At 39.3% G+C, this 20,011-nt stretch overlaps 1 protein-coding gene and 1 long non-coding RNA gene across 4 annotated transcripts in view; one reads left to right on the forward strand and one right to left on the reverse strand.

The window, feature by feature from the left end:
- Nucleotides 1-946: 946 nt before the first annotated feature.
- Nucleotides 947-2,241, reverse strand: LOC104227690 (uncharacterized). The gene is made up of 4 exons (XM_009779992.2): nucleotides 1,906-2,241; nucleotides 1,348-1,809; nucleotides 1,176-1,262; nucleotides 947-1,096 (listed from the first exon to the last, which is right to left on the reverse strand). Exons 1-4 carry the CDS (start codon nucleotides 2,239-2,241, stop codon nucleotides 977-979), a joined length of 1,005 nt encoding a protein of 334 aa, XP_009778294.2. The 3' UTR covers nucleotides 947-976.
- Nucleotides 2,242-6,613: 4,372 nt separating this feature from the next.
- Nucleotides 6,614-20,011, forward strand: part of LOC104227679 (uncharacterized) — a 30,864-nt gene continuing 17,466 nt past the window's right edge. For all 3 annotated transcript variants that reach the window (XR_011406176.1, XR_711171.2, XR_711170.2), the window contains exons 1-2: nucleotides 6,614-6,777; nucleotides 6,914-6,996. This is a non-coding gene — a long non-coding RNA (uncharacterized lncRNA). The remainder of the gene's footprint in view (nucleotides 6,778-6,913; nucleotides 6,997-20,011) is intronic.

The raw sequence follows: 20,011 nt of genomic DNA on the forward strand, positions 1-20,011 counted from the left end.
TATAGTACTACGTTTTATGGAGTTGTCTTGTCAATCAGAAAAATCTAGAAACGCATGTGAAAAAGTTGTTTCCTTGCATCTTAATAATATGTAAAGCGCAGTACAATACTACGCTTTGTTGAGTTGTCATGTCGTTCTGAAAAAGCTGAAAACCATGTGATAAAACAATGTCGTTTCAGAGAAATTTAATATGCAAAGCATGGTATAATACTACGTTATATGTGAAATCTTGCCTATAAATAACTAGTGCATTCTAGTTATTTTTTGCGCTTAACAACAACCTATAGCAAATATTTCCATAAAACCAAAGTTTCTCTTTAAGAAATATCTCGATAATCCCTTTATTGCCCAAAGTGCGACTGTGGAATCAAAAGCATGATGTACGATTGTTGGGAAGAAGCTGGACGCCACTACTGGGCGTGTATGAACATGTTTTATAGGCAACCGGCGTACCTACATGCAATTTTAAGGTATGGATTGATGAACCATATGAGCATGAATATTGCAAAGACAAATTATATCATCTTCATGATGTGTGTACGGGGCAGTGGGACAGAGAGCGCCAATCCAGCCTTCAAATTGCAGAGTTGAAGGCGAAACTCAAGGAGGCGGAAAAAGAGAAAACAAAGTTGGAAAACAAGCTCGAGTGGATGAAGCAGAGAATACTAGGCGGTAGTGACTAAACAATGGCATGTACGTGTTGAGCGTTGTAGTGTATCTTTATGTTTCATTTGTCCAGTGTTTTCATTAGTTCTACTGTTTGTTTTTGTGTTAGGTTTGCAAGGTTTGTGCTTGTGTTGTACTGTTAAAGTAAAAATGCTGTTCAAATGCAATTAAAATAAAATTGTTGTTAAAAGATAATTGTTACCATTATTTACATAATGCACTATTTACACAAAGTAAAAACATAAGTAAATTAATGAGTCCCGCAGCCTGTGTGCTTCAGTGCTGCTGCTGGCTTGAGTCGCATCCCCTATCACCCGGGTACACTATCTGGATCATCATCATCAAGCCGCCTCTTTATGTGAGGATGTGCAGCAGCATCGACACCAACTCTGGCAGGATCGGAAGAATAAGCCGTCGGGCCGTCAACAACCTACAAAACAAGTACTAATCTTAGCATGTGGCAATGTATATTTGTATTGTACGTGTTAAGTCAAAAAATATTTTCTCACCGTGGTCTCGTCGGCCTCCTGAGTATATGCATCCGTGGTGTCCTTATCAAAGCATGTAGTGGCCTCAAAGATGGGCTGGGACGAAGCCTTCATAAGAGAGTTAAAAATTAATTAATGGCATCTCATTAAGGAAAAGAAAACAAATTGAAATTTTAAAGTAATAAAAACATACCCGCGCCTGTGGTAGATCCGCATCAACCGCCGGGGATGAGGCATAACTCAACCTGCGCCCGCCATCCACGTCCCGGGTCGGCCGATCCTCAGCTACGATAGATGGGCATGCAAAGTACTGGTCTACATCCCCGTCAAATGTACCCATGATCGACAATGCTCCTGACGGGGTGACCTGCGATGCTGGCAGAGATAGCTGAAGGTTGTACGACGACATGCTGCTGGAAGGATCATCTATCTGAGGTATATAACCCGGCTGATCTTCTCCAAGATCCTCATCTCCAAAATCCTCATCATGTCCCTCAATAGATGGGTCGACAGGTGCCTCAACGCTCCCTTGCTGGGGACCACCTCCTCTCCGTCCCCCGCGACCTCGTGAGGCACCCCTCCCTCGTGCCCTACCCCTGCCTCGTGGGACAACATTACCCCAATGGTAGTCACCGTGAGGTCTATAACCAGTAAACTGCCCCATCATATCCAAATACTATCCACGCGTCATGGATCTAATGTACTAGGGCAGTGCCACGGCCCGTCCATCTACGCACAGCCCGTACAAAACCTGAACATCCTCCAACGTGATGGTGGTCTCTTCAGTGGGCAAGTGAAAAGTATGCATCTCTGGTCTCCACCGCTCTACCAAGGCCATGATGAGAGACCAATCAAGCTGCATCCGCCCAATCCGAAAAATCGTATAGAAGCCCGTAGCCTGTAGGCACGCGACTACGCGGGCATGGAAAGGATGCTGCGCCATGAACTCCCACAAATCGTCAGGTCTCCTGGCGCGGAGAGGCTCATCCGATAGCTGTCCCTCCCATACAAAAGAGGACCTATGGTCGCCCTGCAACACTAATAGCTGATCCTCGGCAAGTCCAGGATGCGCAGGCGGAAAGTCCATGTCGTCTACTATAATTTAAAGAAAATTAATTGTGTGTGTTAGTTTAATAAATTAAATAATTATTTTTAATATTGGACTGAGTAATTATCTATGGGTTCCGGTCTCGATTTTTGAGGTCCGGAAGCACCAAGTTATCCTTAATTATTATGCGTGTCAATTTCAACATTTTTAGAATTTTGTTAGTTTAAGGAATTAAAGTAAAAATTATTGAATTGGACTGAATAATTATGTATGGGTTCCAGGCTCGATATTTGAGGCTCGGTAGCACCAACCTATCCTTAATTATTATGCGTGTCAATTTCAACATTTTTAAAATTTTGTTAGTTTAAGGAATTAAATTAAAAATTATTGAATTGGACTGAATAATTATGTATGGGTTCCAGACTCGATATTTGAGGCCCGGTAGCACCAAGCTTTCCTTAATTATTATGCGTGTCAAGTTCAACATTTTTAGAATTTTGTTAGTTTAAGGAATTAAATTAAAAATTATTGAATTGGACTGAATAATTATGTATGGGTTCCAGACTCGATATTTGAGGCCCGGTAGCACCAACCTATCCTTAATTATTATGCGTGTCAATTTCAAAATTTTTAGAATTTTGTTAGTTTAATAAATTGAATTAAAATTCCTTGAATTGGACTTAATAATTATGTATGAGTTTCAGGCTCGATATTTGAGGCCCGGTAGCACCAACCTATCCTTAATTATTTTGTTAGCTTAATAAATTAAATAATTAATTATTTTTAATATTGGACTGAATAATTATGTATGGGTTTCAGGCTCGATATTTGAGTTAATTTGACAACATATATTAATTTTTTTTACTTTTTTAAGTTTATTTTTATAAATTAAATAATTAATTTTGTAAAATGTAATTGGATAGAGTTTAGAGTTACTACATACTTAAACTATAGAGACTCTACGCTAAAAGGCTCTACATTTTACTACGCTAAAAGGCTATATATTTTACTACGCTAAAAAGCTCTATATTTTACTACGCTAAAAGGCTCTATATTTTACTACGCGAAAAGGCTCTATATTTTATTACGCTAAAAGGTCACTATTACATATAAAAACAACAAACATAACATACAAATATGAACAACAAACTAAATAAATAATGTTTATTTATTATTTAAGCAAATAAAAACATAACATTAACATTAAAAATTATTTATCAAATTTTAACAATTTTTTGTCCCAAAGCTAATAAATCAATCAGGGTATAAATAAGATACAAATTTAAATATAAACATAACACAAATTAACATGGAAACATATTCAACAATACAAATATGCATGTACTATATGAGTTTCGACATAAACAAAATCGAAATACCTCGATTTAAGTTTTTGAAATTGATTCAAATCGAAATTTTGCACCCGAATGAAGGAATCCAAAGCTTGTCTTGTGTGCTGGACCTACACTCTTTGCTTTTTGGGTGACGGGTGGGGCCCAAATTTTTTTTTTAAATTTGACCGACGGGTGGGGCCCGGGAGGGGACCAGCAATGGAGTTTTTTTTAATGGTGATGGTTGTCGTTGTCTTGGGGAAGAAGGAGTTTTTTATTTAATTAAAGCAAAACGCAGTATAATACTGCGTTTTGCTTTAATTAAATATAGCTGGCCCAATATTAATATTAAAAAAAATTATTTTTTTAATAATACGCAGTATAGTACTGTGTTTTTCTTTAACGACTAACTTTCCGTTAAAGTAAAACGCAGTATTATACTGTGTTTTAGTTATTTATGTAACTTTTTTTTTAGTAGTAAAAACGTATTTTTTTGCCCAAAAAGGCATTAGAAAAGTTTCGGACTCTTCTTAAGGTAGAGTAGAGTTTATTCACGAGGATGATTCCTAGTTCTCATAAGAAAAGATATTAGGCCAAATACATATCCAAACCCTTAAACTTGGCGCTAAATTTCAGTTAGACACTTTAACTGATGCTTGTTCCTATTAAACACCTAAACTTTCAATAAAATATACCTATTAAATACATTTTGATAACATGTAACAGTATGTGTTTGTCACATCTTATGGGGGCGTGAAAAAGCTTATCATGTATATTGCTCACCGGAAAATGCAATTTTTTGGCTGGAAAACTAATCTTCGACAGCTACTTTTTCTTAACAATTTTCTAACCTATTTTCTTCTTCTTCGGCCATCTCAACCACTTACTTTCTTTTTCAGATCTGGCAATTGACCACCATAATCACTAGATCCTCTTCCTCCTTTAGATTCGGCCGCTGCCACTACCACCATCACCTCCTTCTCCTTCAAATCCGACAACCAACATCACCATTATATCCTCCTCGGTCTTTACCAGTTTGGACCGTCGACCGCCATATTAACCACCATCTTCTTCTTTTTTAGACTCCACGCTACTGCCACATCACCACCACCACCACCACCACTTCCTCGTCCTTTAGTTTCGACCACTACCACCACTGTCTTCTTCTTTATCAATCTGACCATTATTACTACCACCTCCTCCCCTTAATCAGATTTGGGCGTCCACCACCACAACTACATTCTAATTTGCATCTTTGGTAACAATTTGTTTTAAAAGAAAGAAGAAGAATCGAAGCGAATGAAGGACAAACAAACGGCAGAATACATTGACAACCCATTAAAGTTGCCCCCACTTTTCACTTAGACATTCCATCTTAAGTTTGTTCCATTTGAATACTTTAACCGAATATTAATTGTGTCATTTAAACACAAATTGATGTGGCATAGTGCGTGTATTACACCATTTTTCAGAGCGTGACAGATCTATTTTTCTTTTTAAAATTTCTCTCTTTCTTTTTCCTTATTTTCTTTCACACACCATGATCTGCTTTGTTTTTCATTGCCGGAATAAGTTTGCCGGAAAAATTCCACACATTTGTTCTTCTTCGTTTCTCTCCTCTTTTCTCAACTCAAATTCAATTTGTAGGTCGTTCATGATTTCCATACAATTTTGACCCTTCTCCTTTCTGATGCCATAAATTTTTTGAACACTTTCTTTGGATCTGAAACACGTAGGTTCCGACACCGACGAGCTTGCTGGATTAGTGCTTTTACTTTGGGGCATCACTAAAATCTTCATTGCAGATCTAATCCGAGCGACATGGATATCTTTGGAAGATCCAGATTTGGCCATTAGAAACAAATTAAATCACTAATGTTCGTTGTTGGTGGATTTATTTTTCAGCAATTTGGGGTTAATATTCCATGACAGGAAAATTGTTACTAGTTGATTTCTATATGGAGATTAGGAGGAAGAAGAATGATGGCAGGAGTGAGTTTGTGGTGAAGACAACATGGGCTGCCTTTGTTTTTTCCTTTTTGGCATAAGAAGACAGAAGGGAGGAGGAGTTACGAGGAAGATGACGAAAGGGGGTTGGGGTTCTTGTTTTTGTTTTAACTTTTTTTTTTCTTCAAAATATTTATTTATTTAAATTAAATCCACGTGTCTCCATCTTATTCGTTATCCTGGCGTGTGAATTACACGTATTTTTTGTGTTTAGTTGCTTATCAATTTTTATTCTAAATGACACAGTTAATGTCTAGTTAAAGTGTCCAAGTGGAACAGACTTAAGATGGAGTGTCTAAGTGAAAAATGGGGACAACTTTAAGGGGTTTTCGATGTATTCTTCCTAAATAAACTACCTAATAGCGACATGCTATGCAATGGTATTTTCGGCCATCAACTCCGTTTTTCTATTTCTTTTTCTGGTCAGATTTTTTTAAATTTTATTTTTGCTGACATGTAAAATTTTTATTGGTTTGGTTTTCCATTTTAAAAGAGAGTGAGATTCACGGATTATGGTTGATTTGAAATTGTCAAATTTGTGTTTAATGGGCATATTTTATATGGAGTTCAAGTGTTCAATAAGAACAAGCCTTAGTTGAGGTATCTAAGTGGAATTTGATGTCAAGTTTAAGGAGATGTCTATGTATTTGGCCAAGAGATTACTTATGCAATTACCCTTTAAGACTCAATTACATTGAGCAATGCAAGGATCTTTTCTGGACGATGATATGTCTTTCCTAAGCAAGACGGGAAAAAACAATGAAGACTTTAAGACCTTCTTAGGAAAGTCTATATCCTTCTCTTACGGCCAATGCTTCTAATGAAAACTGTCAAGGCCTTTCACATGATATAGGGGTGTACATGAACCGGATTGGTTCGGATTTTATTAAAACCAATCCAAATCAAACCAACTATATCAGTTTGGATTGATTTAGTTTTGTCGGATTTTTTGACTATATGAATATTATTTTAATCTTACTTTATTAAAGTTATAGATAAAGTTTTAATAAGTGAATCTATATATTCTATTATATAGAAAAAGAAAGATGGTCGATATATTGCTCAAAGGATAAAGTACCTTCCATCTATTCATTTTACAATATGGGTCCAAAACATTTGCTCTTCCGACTTCCTTCTCTTCTATTCCAATCGATCGGAGGAGTAATTCAATTCTCCTTCAAGAGTTCAACAATACTTGTAGCTCTTTTCATCTTCTTATCTATTTGTTAGATTTCAGGTATCATTCTCTTAATATTTGTTCACATCTTCTTTGTTTTTACTTTGTCTTCTTTCTTTCTTTGCTTCGTTTAGATCTATGTAACTGTTTCCAATTTCATGGATAAATTTCCTTAGATTTTGTGTTTTCCAACCAGACGATGCAGAATCACCATTTTAAGGGTTATTCTTTGTCCAATTCATTGATGTTGCCTTCTTCTCGCTGATTTGCCTTCTTAAGGTATTGATATTTATTATTCTTCTAACTTAAAAATAAAAAGGATATTTAAATTTACTCCTAATGAATGTTGTTCTTCCTTTTCTTTACTTTGTTTTGTATATGTTATATTTCCATGAATTGTGAATCGCGAGTATATTTTCAGGTTCTTCATAACTGCCTCTTCACACACGTCACTCTTTATAATTGAGGAAAAAAGTAAGAACTCATAATAACCCAATTTTGATAAAGCACTAAAATTGGTGTATGGGCTGAGATTGACAAAAATGGGATGAATTAAGTCTGAATAGCTATTGAAATTTTTTTTGTGATTTTTTATTGATAGATTTTATTCATGATATCATGTGTTAGGAAGGCTTAAGATGATTTGGAAACTCTTCTTAAAAGTTGTGTTCGAGAAATATCTGTTTGTTTGAATTTATATTCGTTTAACTGGCTAAAACTTTATAAAATAGGGAAGGTGTCACGACCCAAAATCCAACTAGTCGTGATGACACCTAACCCAACTCATTAGATAAGCCAATTTAACAACTAATCAATTTCAATAAAATTTAATAACACTATTAAGTAAAGAAATATCTTAATCTTATACATACCCCAAGGACTGTTAGTACAAATCATGAGCGTCTAAGATTTAGAATTTACAAAAGCTGAAATGAAATAAAGCACGCCATCTGTTTGAAATATACATGAATAGATCTTTCATAAGTCTAGAGCTACCATGAACAAGAAGCAGCGATAACCGGAACGCAAGTACATCTTCAAATCCAGCTCCCGTCGAACATAGCAGCATCAACATCCACCATTTGCACGCAAGGTGCAGAAGTGTAGTACGAGTACAACTGACCCCATGTACTCAATAAATAACAAACCTAACCTTAGGTTGAAAGTAGTGACGAGCTTGAACAAGGTCGGGTCCGACACCAACAACCAACAACAGTTTATAATAATATAATGCAAGTAATAAAAGAAGTATCTCAGAAATAGAATGCTCAGCTCGTTCAAAGTTCCAGAAAATAGACATGCTTTTCAAGTATCTCAGTGAAAATCCAAATCTTTTACCGAAAATTTGCTAAAATATGAGTAAGCTTGAAAACTGTGTTTTTCCCAAAAATTCTTTCAACAATAATTAAGATGTTTCATTTTCAGATAGCGTGAGGAAAGTACATCTCTATGCCTATATGTCAAGATACAGGTAAAATCATGAATGTCACCAAAGCCGGGTAGCAGAAGGAAATGCATCTCTATGCATGTATCTCAAGTACACATGTCAAATGCAATGCCTCTCAATGATGAACTCATGTACTCACATTCTCAGAGTACTTAATCTCACTGTCTCGCATTCTCTCTCACCTTGCTTAATACTCAGCACACTCAGTCACTCAGCACTGTACAATATCCGCTGCGACGTGCAGTCCGATCCACATATAGCCATAAGGCCCGCTGCAGCTTGCAACTCGATCCACATATATATAGCCATAAGACTCATTGCGACATGCAACCCGATCCACATATATATAGCAATAAGGCTCGTTGCGACGTACAACCCGATCCTCACATATATAGAATCAACTGCACTCACTAGTGTGTGTGCAGACTTCGGAGGGGCTCCTTCAGCCCAAGCGCTATCATAAATCAGTAAAACCCGCTGCGGCATGCAGCCCAATCCCATAAATGTCACTCATAATTAGGCCATCGGCCTTACTCAATCATCAATCTCTCTAATCTCTCTCTTATAGGCTCACAATGTCATGAAACTAGCCCGAAAATAATGATATGATGTATCAATAAATAACAACAGAGACTGAGATATGATATGTAATTAATGAATATGACTGAGTACGAAATTTCTATGAAATCAATAAGTCAACAGCAAGAAACGACCACTATCGGTCCCAATAATACCAGCATATAGCCTAAACATAAGCTCTAGCATGATTGACAGCTTAATTACTTTAGTACGTAAAAATTTCATGGTTACATATAAGATCAGGTAACTACACAGATATAGATAGTCCCTCGGGCAAGCCTCTCAGTCACTCGTGACTCAACTCTTACCAATCAGCGCTCACACTCAGCACTCACATTCAATAGGTACCATATAGTAACCGCTACGACATACGGCCCGATCCATATATTGCTGCGGGTGCAGCCCGATCCATATATATAGTCGACTGCGCTCATTGGGGGTGTGCAGACTCCAGAGGGGCTCTTACAGCCCAAGCGCTATATCGTTGCGGCGTGCAGCCCGATCCATATATATATATATATATTTCTGTGGCGTGCAGCTCGATCCATAAATGTATAATCCTCACAACCAGGCCCTCGGCCTCCCTCAGTCATTAACCTCACAATCAGACCCTCGATCTATCTCAGTCATTAACCTCACAATCAGACCCTCGGTCCATCTTAGTCATCAACCTCACGATCACTCGGACCATCAGTAAAACAAGGAACTCAGCCTAAACAGTTTTCACATTTTAAGAATTAAAGTGATAAAACCAGATTTAAACAATAAACAGGTAAAACATGACTTAGGATATTCTTTCAAACAAATAGAGTGAGGAAAAATAGTGAAAGTGCCCCTAAAGGTCTCAATAGGTCGGCACAAAGCCCCAAACATGGCATACAACCCAAATATAATATCAATCTCTAAAATATGGAATATCATAAGATTTCAAATCAAATACGCAACTTAACAGTCGTACGGGACGAACCAAGTCACAATCCCTAACGGTGCACGACTCCACGCTCGTCATCTAGCATGTGTGTCACCTCAAAGTAGCACAACGATGTGAAATCCGGGGTTTCAAACCCTCAAGACATTACAATCGTTGCTTACCACGATCCGGTCCAAGCTCTAGCCCGCAATACCTTTTCCCTCACGAATCGACCTCCGGATGCTCCAAATCTAGCCACAATCAGTACATAACTATTAAAATATGCTAAGGGAACAAAGCTCACTCGAAAATATCCAATTTACATAAAAAATCCCGAAGTTGCTCAAACCCGGCCCTCGGGCTCACGTCTTGAAATCCGATAAAAGTCATATCAATAGCCTCATCCTCTCACGAGTATATACATACCAAGAACATCAAAATCGGACCTCAATTGCCCCTTCAAATTCCCAATTTACACTCTCCAAATTCAAGCCCTAATTCTCCAATTTTTAGGCTTTAATTTCCACATTTTTTATGATTAAACAAGTAAGAATCACATAGGATCGAGTATTGAGTTCAAAAATCTTATCTCCAGGTGTTATCTCTTGAATCCCTCTTCAAATCCTCTCAAAAAGCTCCAAAATCGCCAAAAAATGGTGAAAATTAGCCCCAAAATCGCGGACAATGACTATTTAAACATTCTGCCCAGGCATCAAAAACTTTCTTCGCGAACGCGGTCAACGCCTCACGTTCACGAAGTACCAAATAACTTTGACCCAAAATTACTCTTCACGATCACGACCACCCCTCGCGAATGCGATGGCTCCTCAGTTTGACCCTTCGCGATCACATTACCTCTCTTGCGAACACGATGATTAAAACACCTAAAGCCCACCTGGCCAATTTCCTCTACGCGAACGCGATGCCCAAACAATCAGCCCTTCGTGAACGCGGAACCTTCCTCGTGAACGCGAAGGCTAAAATTCCATCCTTCACTAGCTAACCCTTCGTGAACGTAAGGGCTTGCTCGCGAACGCGAAGGCCATTTCTCTGCAACACTGGTCAGCAATTTTCTGCAATTCCAAACAACACACAATGGTCCGATTGGCCATCCGAAACTCACCGGAGGCCCTCGGGACCTCAACCAAACATGCCAAGATATCCCATAACCTCATTCAAACTTGTTCCAACCTTCGAAACGCTCAAAGCAACTTCAAAACACCAAAATCGCATCGGATTCAAGCCTAAGAATTTCAAGAACTTCCAAATTACGCTTTTGATCAAAACTCAACCAAAACACGTCCGAATGACCTGAAATTTTGCACACACGTCACAAATGACACAACGAAGCTACTGAAACTTCCGGAATTCCATTCCGCCTCCTATATAAAAATCTCACCTATCAATCGGAAAATTGCCAAAATCTCAATTTCGCCAATTCAAGCCTAAACCTTTCACGGACTTTGAAAATGCATTCCGATCACGCTTCTAAGTCTCAAATCACCTAACGGAGCTAACCAAGTCTTAAAAATTCTGATCCGAGATCATATACAAACCAGTCAAATCTTGGTCAAACATTTCAAATTTCAAGCTTCAAACTGAGAACTGTTCTTCCAAATTCATTCCAATTACCCTGAAAACCAAAACCAACGATTTACATAAGTCATAATATATCACACAGAGCAAGTCATGCCCGAGAACTGGCGAGTAAAGTGCAAAAGCTCAAAACGATCGGTCTGGTCGTTACATCCTCCCCTACTTAAACATACGTTCGTCCTCGAACGTGTCCAGAGTTGTTCCAAAAGCCGACCAATCGCTGAATAACCTTACCATGCACATACCCGGGAGTGATCCCACGTCACCCTATCTCGTATAGGTCCGATAACACAATGTAACTGAAATTTCACAGTCCAACCTAGCCCATGAACCTTAGAACCACATTTCCACTTCTGAAATCATCCACAAGATCAATATCTCACATCTATACTCTGACTAAGACCGAACAAGCTGTAATAACCCATACCCACAACCTCAGTACAATTACATGATATACCACATAACTCAAATGCTTGCAGCGATAACTTCTAATCACATCAGCTACACACAACAACCGAATATCGATAGGAAACCTCTTATCAACTAAAGTCTCATTCCAACACTTTCATATACTGCCAATGATAAATGAAACACGCAGTAAGCCATAACCGTTTTCTTAGATCAACCATTCATGAAGCCACTTCTACTTTGGCAAAGACCATAGCAAATTTCTGTGCCGAACCTCGATGTTATCCTTTCAACATACTGAAATCAAATCCGTTTGCAATCATTAAAGATCCCGACGATCTCATCTAATCCAACACCACTACTCTGGTGACATTGACACATCAATACAGACTAACGCCACGACTTGTGCAATCCGTGCACCAATAAGCCACAATCCAAACTTACTCAAATCATGAAAATGACTCAAATAAAAGAATTGTACCGCAAGCTCACTAGTACCACCACAACACAAGGCTGAGAACCCGCCACACATTGTAGAAACAGAACACACGAATCTAACCCGTAGGATCATACTTCCACATAGCTTTGCCCCAACGCGCAACCTCATCCAAACACTGGTCCATATGAGACACCTTAAGTTACTATGCTTAAAATCGACAATCGTGCGCAATATGATGTCTAAAACCAAAGCAATCATCATAACCACTGCGAGGCAATTACATAACACCACACAACTCGAAAGGACATAACCGATACGCCATCCACCGAGCAATACCCAGTGCTTTTCCCGCTCTAATTCCACTAAGAGGCCCCAATAACACCGCACCACATGTGCCTATAACCAATAAATCCTGACGTCTCGCAACACGGAAGATAACTCATAGATCCCCCTGATTACTAAAAGCTCCATAACAACCAAATCAACACATCCCTCACCAATAGCAACTCGAAGTTAACAAAACTGTCTCGATGCAGAACACACATCCATATAGGTTTACCAATAAACCACACATCAACTCTAGTCACCCACAACAGATAAATAGCCCTCCGAAAGTTCACAATGATTGAATCATAGCACATACTGTCATCTGACTAACTTGCCCACATCTTTATCGTCCACAACCACGAGTTAACCTGTTTATTAGAACTTTCAGTCTCCAAGTCCATAAGGCACACGAATTACCATATCTGATCCTAATTTCGCCGCTCGAATATACAACAAACCTCTAATACTCAATCATCCCATGAGGTGTACACCAATAATTTTTCTGTGCCACCAAACAAACTCGAATATCATCATTCGATTAGGTGAGATAGTGCCGCAATACCCATAAACCATCCATAACTCAGACACATCGCCCCTTCTAAAATGTATACCCTCATCAAGCTACACCAACCAGTGATATCATTTATCTAGTCACCTGAAGCTGCCTATGCTATCTAAGAATTTATGACCTTTCTTTCAAAACTGAACTGTGACCTTACACATGCAAACCTTAACCCCATACAACATACTGCATATACTATACCACCCAAATGATAGTTACGAGAACTTCGCAAACCACTCTGAGCTACAAGCAGCTACTTACTCAACCAGCCAATGACTTCCCATTGATCCCATCTAGAAGAAAATCACTATACATCCCATGCTCCTCATGTCAATAGGAAAAATATACCTCTCTAACTATAGTGGAAACCATCTAGAGCACTCCGAATTCCATTTGCGCAACACTAAATCATCAGGACTGAATCCTTCTAACTCAACCGAGCTATGCAGGTCGCTAAACCCAAAAGAATTGTCGCGAAACACATGTAGAAACCCATTACCTCATAAGTACCTAGAGAACTCATCATATCCTTTCCCCTGCCGAGCCGACCTACTACCAAGCTATCCCATCTATACAAGTCCTCTGAATTTACCTTTGTCTTGATACTTATTCATGCTATCACATCACAATCCTCGACCCAAAATCGTCACACGAGACTCGAGCATAACACCACACCGTCTAAGGCTCATAAGCCTCTGAATACTCTCTTAAATATTCCCAAAAGCACCACGTTCAAAATACCTCCCCTGAAGAGTCTTTCTGCAAATCCCAAGCCATTACCTTCACCTTCCTGATACTGATATATAGATCTCCCATAATTGATATATAAATGCCATAAGTCTTGACATCCTCCAATGAAAACTCGATTTCTAGCCACATATACAACTTGAAAATATCCAATTATCACATGTAAAATCTTGGACACATCAGAACCATTCTCGAGAGTCATTCACTCTACTCAAACTGCAATTAGCCTGATCAAACGAACCGAACAACTCGTGCCTCAATAGCACTCCGACACCGCAGAGTGTAACCTCATCCTAAAACAACCAAGCAGCTTCCTGCTCTATGTACCAAGCATCCTTTACCGACAACAACTCAAGACATTTCGTGATTCTCACACACCTATGAAGCATATTATAACCTTTGTCAAGAATTTTCCTTTACTCGAGCCATCTTCGGTCTCAAACTATGTAGGATATAACCGATTCTTCCGTACGCCTCAACTGGTACCAACATAGCACATAACCGTGCAGTCAACTAATCAATAGCAGACTCCCTCACTTGTCTCAAAGACATAGATCAAAACACACATGATAACTCATAACGCATATACTCTATTGCCGCCATAGTACCAAAGTGAGATTAAACTCCATACTTCATGGCTCGTGAAACACAGACCATCTAGTTCTTTAAACCTTCTGCAAATCTCGCGTTCACCCTCGTAACAGTCAAATCCACTCTCTTAAGTGACCCACATTCAAATTTCAACACATATAATTCACTTGTAAATGAGATCTTCTAACAAACAACATAAGGATCACACAACTTCAGAACACTCCGCAGGAGGTAACCCACCTGCCTTGTCTCAAACCAACATTTCTGTATACCTTCCACCATCATAGACATTACACAGTCGCTTGATCTCCCTAAGTCTGAACTCATACCGCAACATGAGATTTACCTCACTCCCAGCTAGGAAACATGAAAAGATTCTTCACACACCCATAACTCAGGGCTATACCTCAAATCGAGATGAAAATCAAGTAAATAATATTTCTTGTTGCCCCAAAGCAGACCCTTCTCGCCTCATTCGATTCATATGAACACATCTCGCAGTCACTTCACCCTCATCATGTAGCTATCCAGTTATTACTTCCCTTAATAGGGATACCACAAAACATATAGATTCAGAAACACGCGCTCACACAATCAACAGCTCAGGGCTCAAGCTATAGGCAAAAATCCGGCCCCAAGTCTTCCAAACTGGACCAACATCGACACACAGAGATCACATATCGCCTCTCGATAAGCGAATCACAAGCCATCGATGCATATCTGATACTGAGTGCTCATGTGCGCATACGAACACGTGGAAGGAATTCAAATAGTTACATTCCAAGCTGAATCAATGGCGCACGATAAGAATTCAAGAATGTGAAGTTTTTCCTAAAGGTTCTGTAGCCTCCCGAGGATAAGTACAGACGTCTTCGTACCGATCAGCGAGACTCTACTAAACTTGCTCATGACTCGTGAGACCTATGTAACCTACGCTTTAATACCAACTTGTCACGACCCAAAAACTGACCCGATTGTGAATGCCCCTATCGTGAAACTAGGCAAGCCGACGCAACTCCCGAATCAACCATTTTTCAATAAAAGTTATTTTTATACCATTTATAAATCAATAATCTCATAATGAAATTTAAAGAAAAGAAAATGCAGAATAATTACACAAACCCGACATCGGGGTGTCACTAGTCATGAGCATCTACCAAGGTCTGAATACAATAAGAGTCTAAAAATGTACTAAATACGGTAATGAAAATGAGGGGAAGGAAAGTAGAGCTGCGAACGTCGTACAACCACCTTGCTAACTTCGATGACTCCGCCTCTGAGCAATCAATATCCACTACCGGGTTCCGAAATACCTGAATCTGCACACGAGGTGCAGGAAGTAATGTGAGTACTCCAACCCAGTAAGTAATAAGAGTAAATAAAGACTGAGAAGTAAGAAAATACGTCAACCACGTCATAGCACCACAGTGATAACAACCTGTTTCCAAATCAGGATACCACTCTAATCATTTCGTTAAACTCCCACTTCAGTAAAATCCCTTAAAAATTATATTTCTAACCTTTTCAATATAGGTTTAATGAAATATATATATATATATATATATATATATATATATATATATATATAGTGAAAGTGATAAAAATCATAATCGGCCCCTCGGGCGAAACATAGTTCGTATACAACCTCTTAGCAAAATAGAAATTCATACCCATTTCATAACTTAAAACTTCAGTTTAAATGAAAGTTGCTTAAAACATTTATTCAACATTTTCAATAGGGGTCGGTCTAAAGATGAGTGAAAGCAATAATTAAATCAACATATTCGATAGAAATTCACTTTAAGGAGGAGTGAAAAAAACACTAAGCTCATAACCAGGACCCATAGGCAAGCATCACTCGTGTACATGTATATAGATAGCCCCTCGGGCAATCCTCTCAGTCATTCGTGACTCAACTCTTACCAATCAACGCTCACACTTAGCACTCACACTCAATAGGTACCATAGAGTAACTGCTCCGGCGTACAGCCCGATCCATATATTGCTGCGGCGTGCAGCCCGATCCAACATATCGCTGTGGCATGCAACCCGATCCATATATATATATATATTTCTGCGGCGTGTAGCCCGATCCATAAATGTATAATCCTCACAGCCAGGCCCTCGGCCTCCCTCAATCATTAACTCACAATCAGACCCTCGATCTATCTCAGTCATTAACCTTACAATCAGACCCTCAGTCCATCTCAGTCATCAACCTCACGATCTCTCCGACCATCAGTAAAACAGGAAAATCAGCCCAAACAATTTTCACATTTTAAGAAGTAAAGTGATAAAACTAGATTTAAACAATAAACAGGTAAAACATGACTGAGGATCTGCTTTCAAACAAATAGAGTGAGGAAAAATAGTGAAAGTGCCCCTAAGGGTCTAAACAGGTCGGCACAAGGCCCCAAACATGACATACATCCCAAATATAATATCAATCTCTAAATTATGGAATATCATAAGATTTAAAATCAAATACGCGACTTAACAGTCGTACGAGACGGACCAAGTCACAATCCCCAACAGTGCACGACTCCATGCTCGTCATCTAGCGTGCGCGTTACCTCAAAGTAGCACAACAATGTGACATCCGAGGTTTCAAACCCTCAGGATAGTATTTACAATCATTACTTACCTCGATCCGGTCCAAACTCTAGCCTGCGATGCCTTTTCCCTCACAAATCGACCGCCGGATGCTCCAAATCTAGCCACAATCAGTACATAACTATTAAAATATACTAAGGGAACAAAGCCCACTCGAAAATATCCAATTTACATAAAAAATCCCGAAATTGCTCAAATTCGCCCCCCCGGCCCACATCTCGGAATCCAATAAAAGTCATATCAATAGAATCCTCATCCTCTCACGAGTCTATACATACCAAGAACATCAAAATTGAACCTCAATTGCCCCTTCAAATTCCCAATTTATACTCTCCAAATCCAAGCCCTAATTCCCCAATTTTTAGGCTTTAATTTCCACATTTTTATGATTAAATAATTAAGAATCAACATAGGATCGAGTATTGAGTTCAAAAATCTTACCTCCAGGTGTTATCTCTTGAATCCCTCTTCAAATCCTCTCAAAAAGCTCCAAAATCGCCCAAAAAATGGTGAAAGTTAGCCCCAAAATCGCGAACAATGGCTATTTAAATATTCTGCCCAGGCATCAAAAACCTTCTTCGTGAACGTGGTCAATGCCTCGCGTTCGCGAAGCACAAAATAACTTTGACCCAAAATCACTCTTCGCAATCGCGACCAGCCACTCGTGAACGCGATGGCTCCTCAGTTTGACCCTTCGCGATCGCGTTAACTCTCTTTCGAACGCGATGAATAAAACACCTCATGCCTAGCTGGCCAATTTCCTCTACGCGAACGTGGAGATTCACCCGCAAATGCGATGCCCAAACAATCAGCTCTTCATGAACGCGGAGCCTTCCTCGCGAACGTGAAGGCTAAAATTCCAGCCTTCACTAGCTAACCCTTCGCGAACGCGAGGTCCTGCTCGCGAACGCGAAGGCCATTTCTCTGCAACACTGATCAACAATTTTCTACAATTCCAAACAACATACAATGGTCTGATTGACCACCCGAAACTCACCCGAGGCCCACGGGACCTCAACAAACATGCCAACATATCCCATAACCTCATTCAAACCTTTTCCAACCATCGAAACGTTCAAAGCAACATCAAAACACCAAAATCACATCGGATTCAAGCTTAAGAATTCCAAGAACTTCCAAATTACGCTTTTGATCAAAACCCAACCAAACCACGTCCGAATGACCTGAAATTTGCACACACGTCACAAATGACACAACAGAGCTACTGCAACTTCCAAAAATCCGTTCCGACCCCTATATCAAAATCTCACCTATCAACCGGAACTAACCAAGTCATAAAAGTCCGATCCGAGATCATATACAAATAAGTCAAATCTTGGTCAAACCTTTCAAATTTCAAGCTTCAAACTGAGAACTGTTCTTCCAAATTCATTACGATTACCCTAAAAGCCAAAACCAACAATTTGCATAAGTCATAATATATCACACGGAGTAAGTCTTGCTTGAGAACTGGCAAGCAAAGTGCAAAAGCTCAAAACAACCGGTCGGGTCGTTAAAGTAACTCAAAAAATATATCAAAACAAAAATAAGCTCAACAACTAGCCGAGTGGCACATCCCTCAATAATAGCAGTATAGAGCCAAACAATTCAACTCGGTGTAGAATACACATCCTCCTTGGGCGTACGAATGGGCCCCGAATCAACATTGGTCATCCACAAATAGATAAATAATCCTCCGAAGGTCCACCGTGACCTAACCATAACACATACCATCCTCCCGACTAGCTTGGCCACACTTTCACAGTCCACAACCACGAAACAATATGCTCTTGAGAACTCTAGTCTCTAAATCCATAGAACACACGATTCACCAAATCTGATCCCATCTCCACCGTCCGAATGTCTAACTCATCTCTCATACACGATCATCCCACGAGGAATACTTCTCTAATTTTTTTCGTGCCGCATAGAAATATTTGAAAATCAGCAGTCGATCAACTAGGAGAGTGATGCAATACCAATAAAGCATCCGTAAGTCAAAACACAGTGCACCTACTGAAATGCGCACCCTTCTCAAGCATTACCAAGTAGTTATCACATTCATCTAAACATCAAAAACCGTCCATGCTGACTAAGAATTCATGAGCTTCCCTTCAAAACCGAACCATGACCTTGCACATGCAAATCTCCATCCCACACAACACACCACATCTATCATGACATCATATGAAAAGTACAAGAATCTCATAATCAACTCTGAGCCACCAATAGAATACATACCTGAATAGTCAGGAACCTTCATTTGATCTCATCCAGGAGAAAATCACAATACGCAACATGCTCCTCATGCCAATAGGAAATACCTATATCAAATCATGGTAGAAACCATCGAGAACTCTCCGGGACCTATTTGCACATAATCTAGCCATCAGAACTGAATCTCTCTAACTCCACCAAGCCACACGAGTCACCAAAACCTAAGAGTATTTCCCCAAAACACCTGTAGAAACTCATTACATCATAAGTGCCAAAAGAATCGATCATATCCATTACTGTGCTTATCCAATCTACTACTAAACTGTCCTATTTTCCCAAGTTCCTTTCGAATTACCCTCAAGGTGACACTTCTCCTTGCCAGAACACCACTATCCTTAACCAAATCTTACCCCCACGAGATCCTAGAATAAAATCACACTGCCCTATAGGCCATAAGCCGATGTATTCCCTCTTGAGCACCCCTAAAGTACCACAACCGAGACACTTACTCTGATAGGACTTTCTATGAATTCTAAAGTCGTTTGCTTCACCTCCCTAATACTGAAATGTAAAATCTACAATGATAAAGAAATACCATGAGTCTCGACGCCATCTAATGTAAATCTCAGATTCTAGCAATATACAAATCCTGAAAATTCTTAATTGCTACATATAACCCCTGAATTCATTAGAACCTTCTCGGGAGTCATTTACTCTGCTCATATCTCAATTGCACCGATCAAACGGGCCAAACAATCTATGCCCCATTAGCACAACAACACCCAAGGAAGTAACCCCACCTTAATGCAACCAAACAAATTCCTACTCCATGCACACTACATCCTTCACGAATAACCA

This window comes from Nicotiana sylvestris, chromosome 3 (genome assembly GCF_000393655.2).
Source record: "Nicotiana sylvestris chromosome 3, ASM39365v2, whole genome shotgun sequence".
Lineage (NCBI taxonomy): Eukaryota > Viridiplantae > Streptophyta > Magnoliopsida > Solanales > Solanaceae > Nicotiana > Nicotiana sylvestris.

Excerpts from the sequence above, each read along its gene's own strand:
- LOC104227690 (XM_009779992.2), bottom strand. The coding sequence starts at position 2,241 with ATGGACTTTCCGCCTGCGCATCCTGGACTTGCCGAGGATCAGCTATTA. Across the intron at positions 1,263-1,347 it reads CGGATCTACCACAGGCGCGG|GCTTCGTCCCAGCCCATCTT; the intron begins GTATGTTTTTAT and ends TCTCTTATGAAG. Across the intron at positions 1,097-1,175 it reads AGGAGGCCGACGAGACCACG|GTTGTTGACGGCCCGACGGC; the intron begins GTGAGAAAATAT and ends CTTGTTTTGTAG.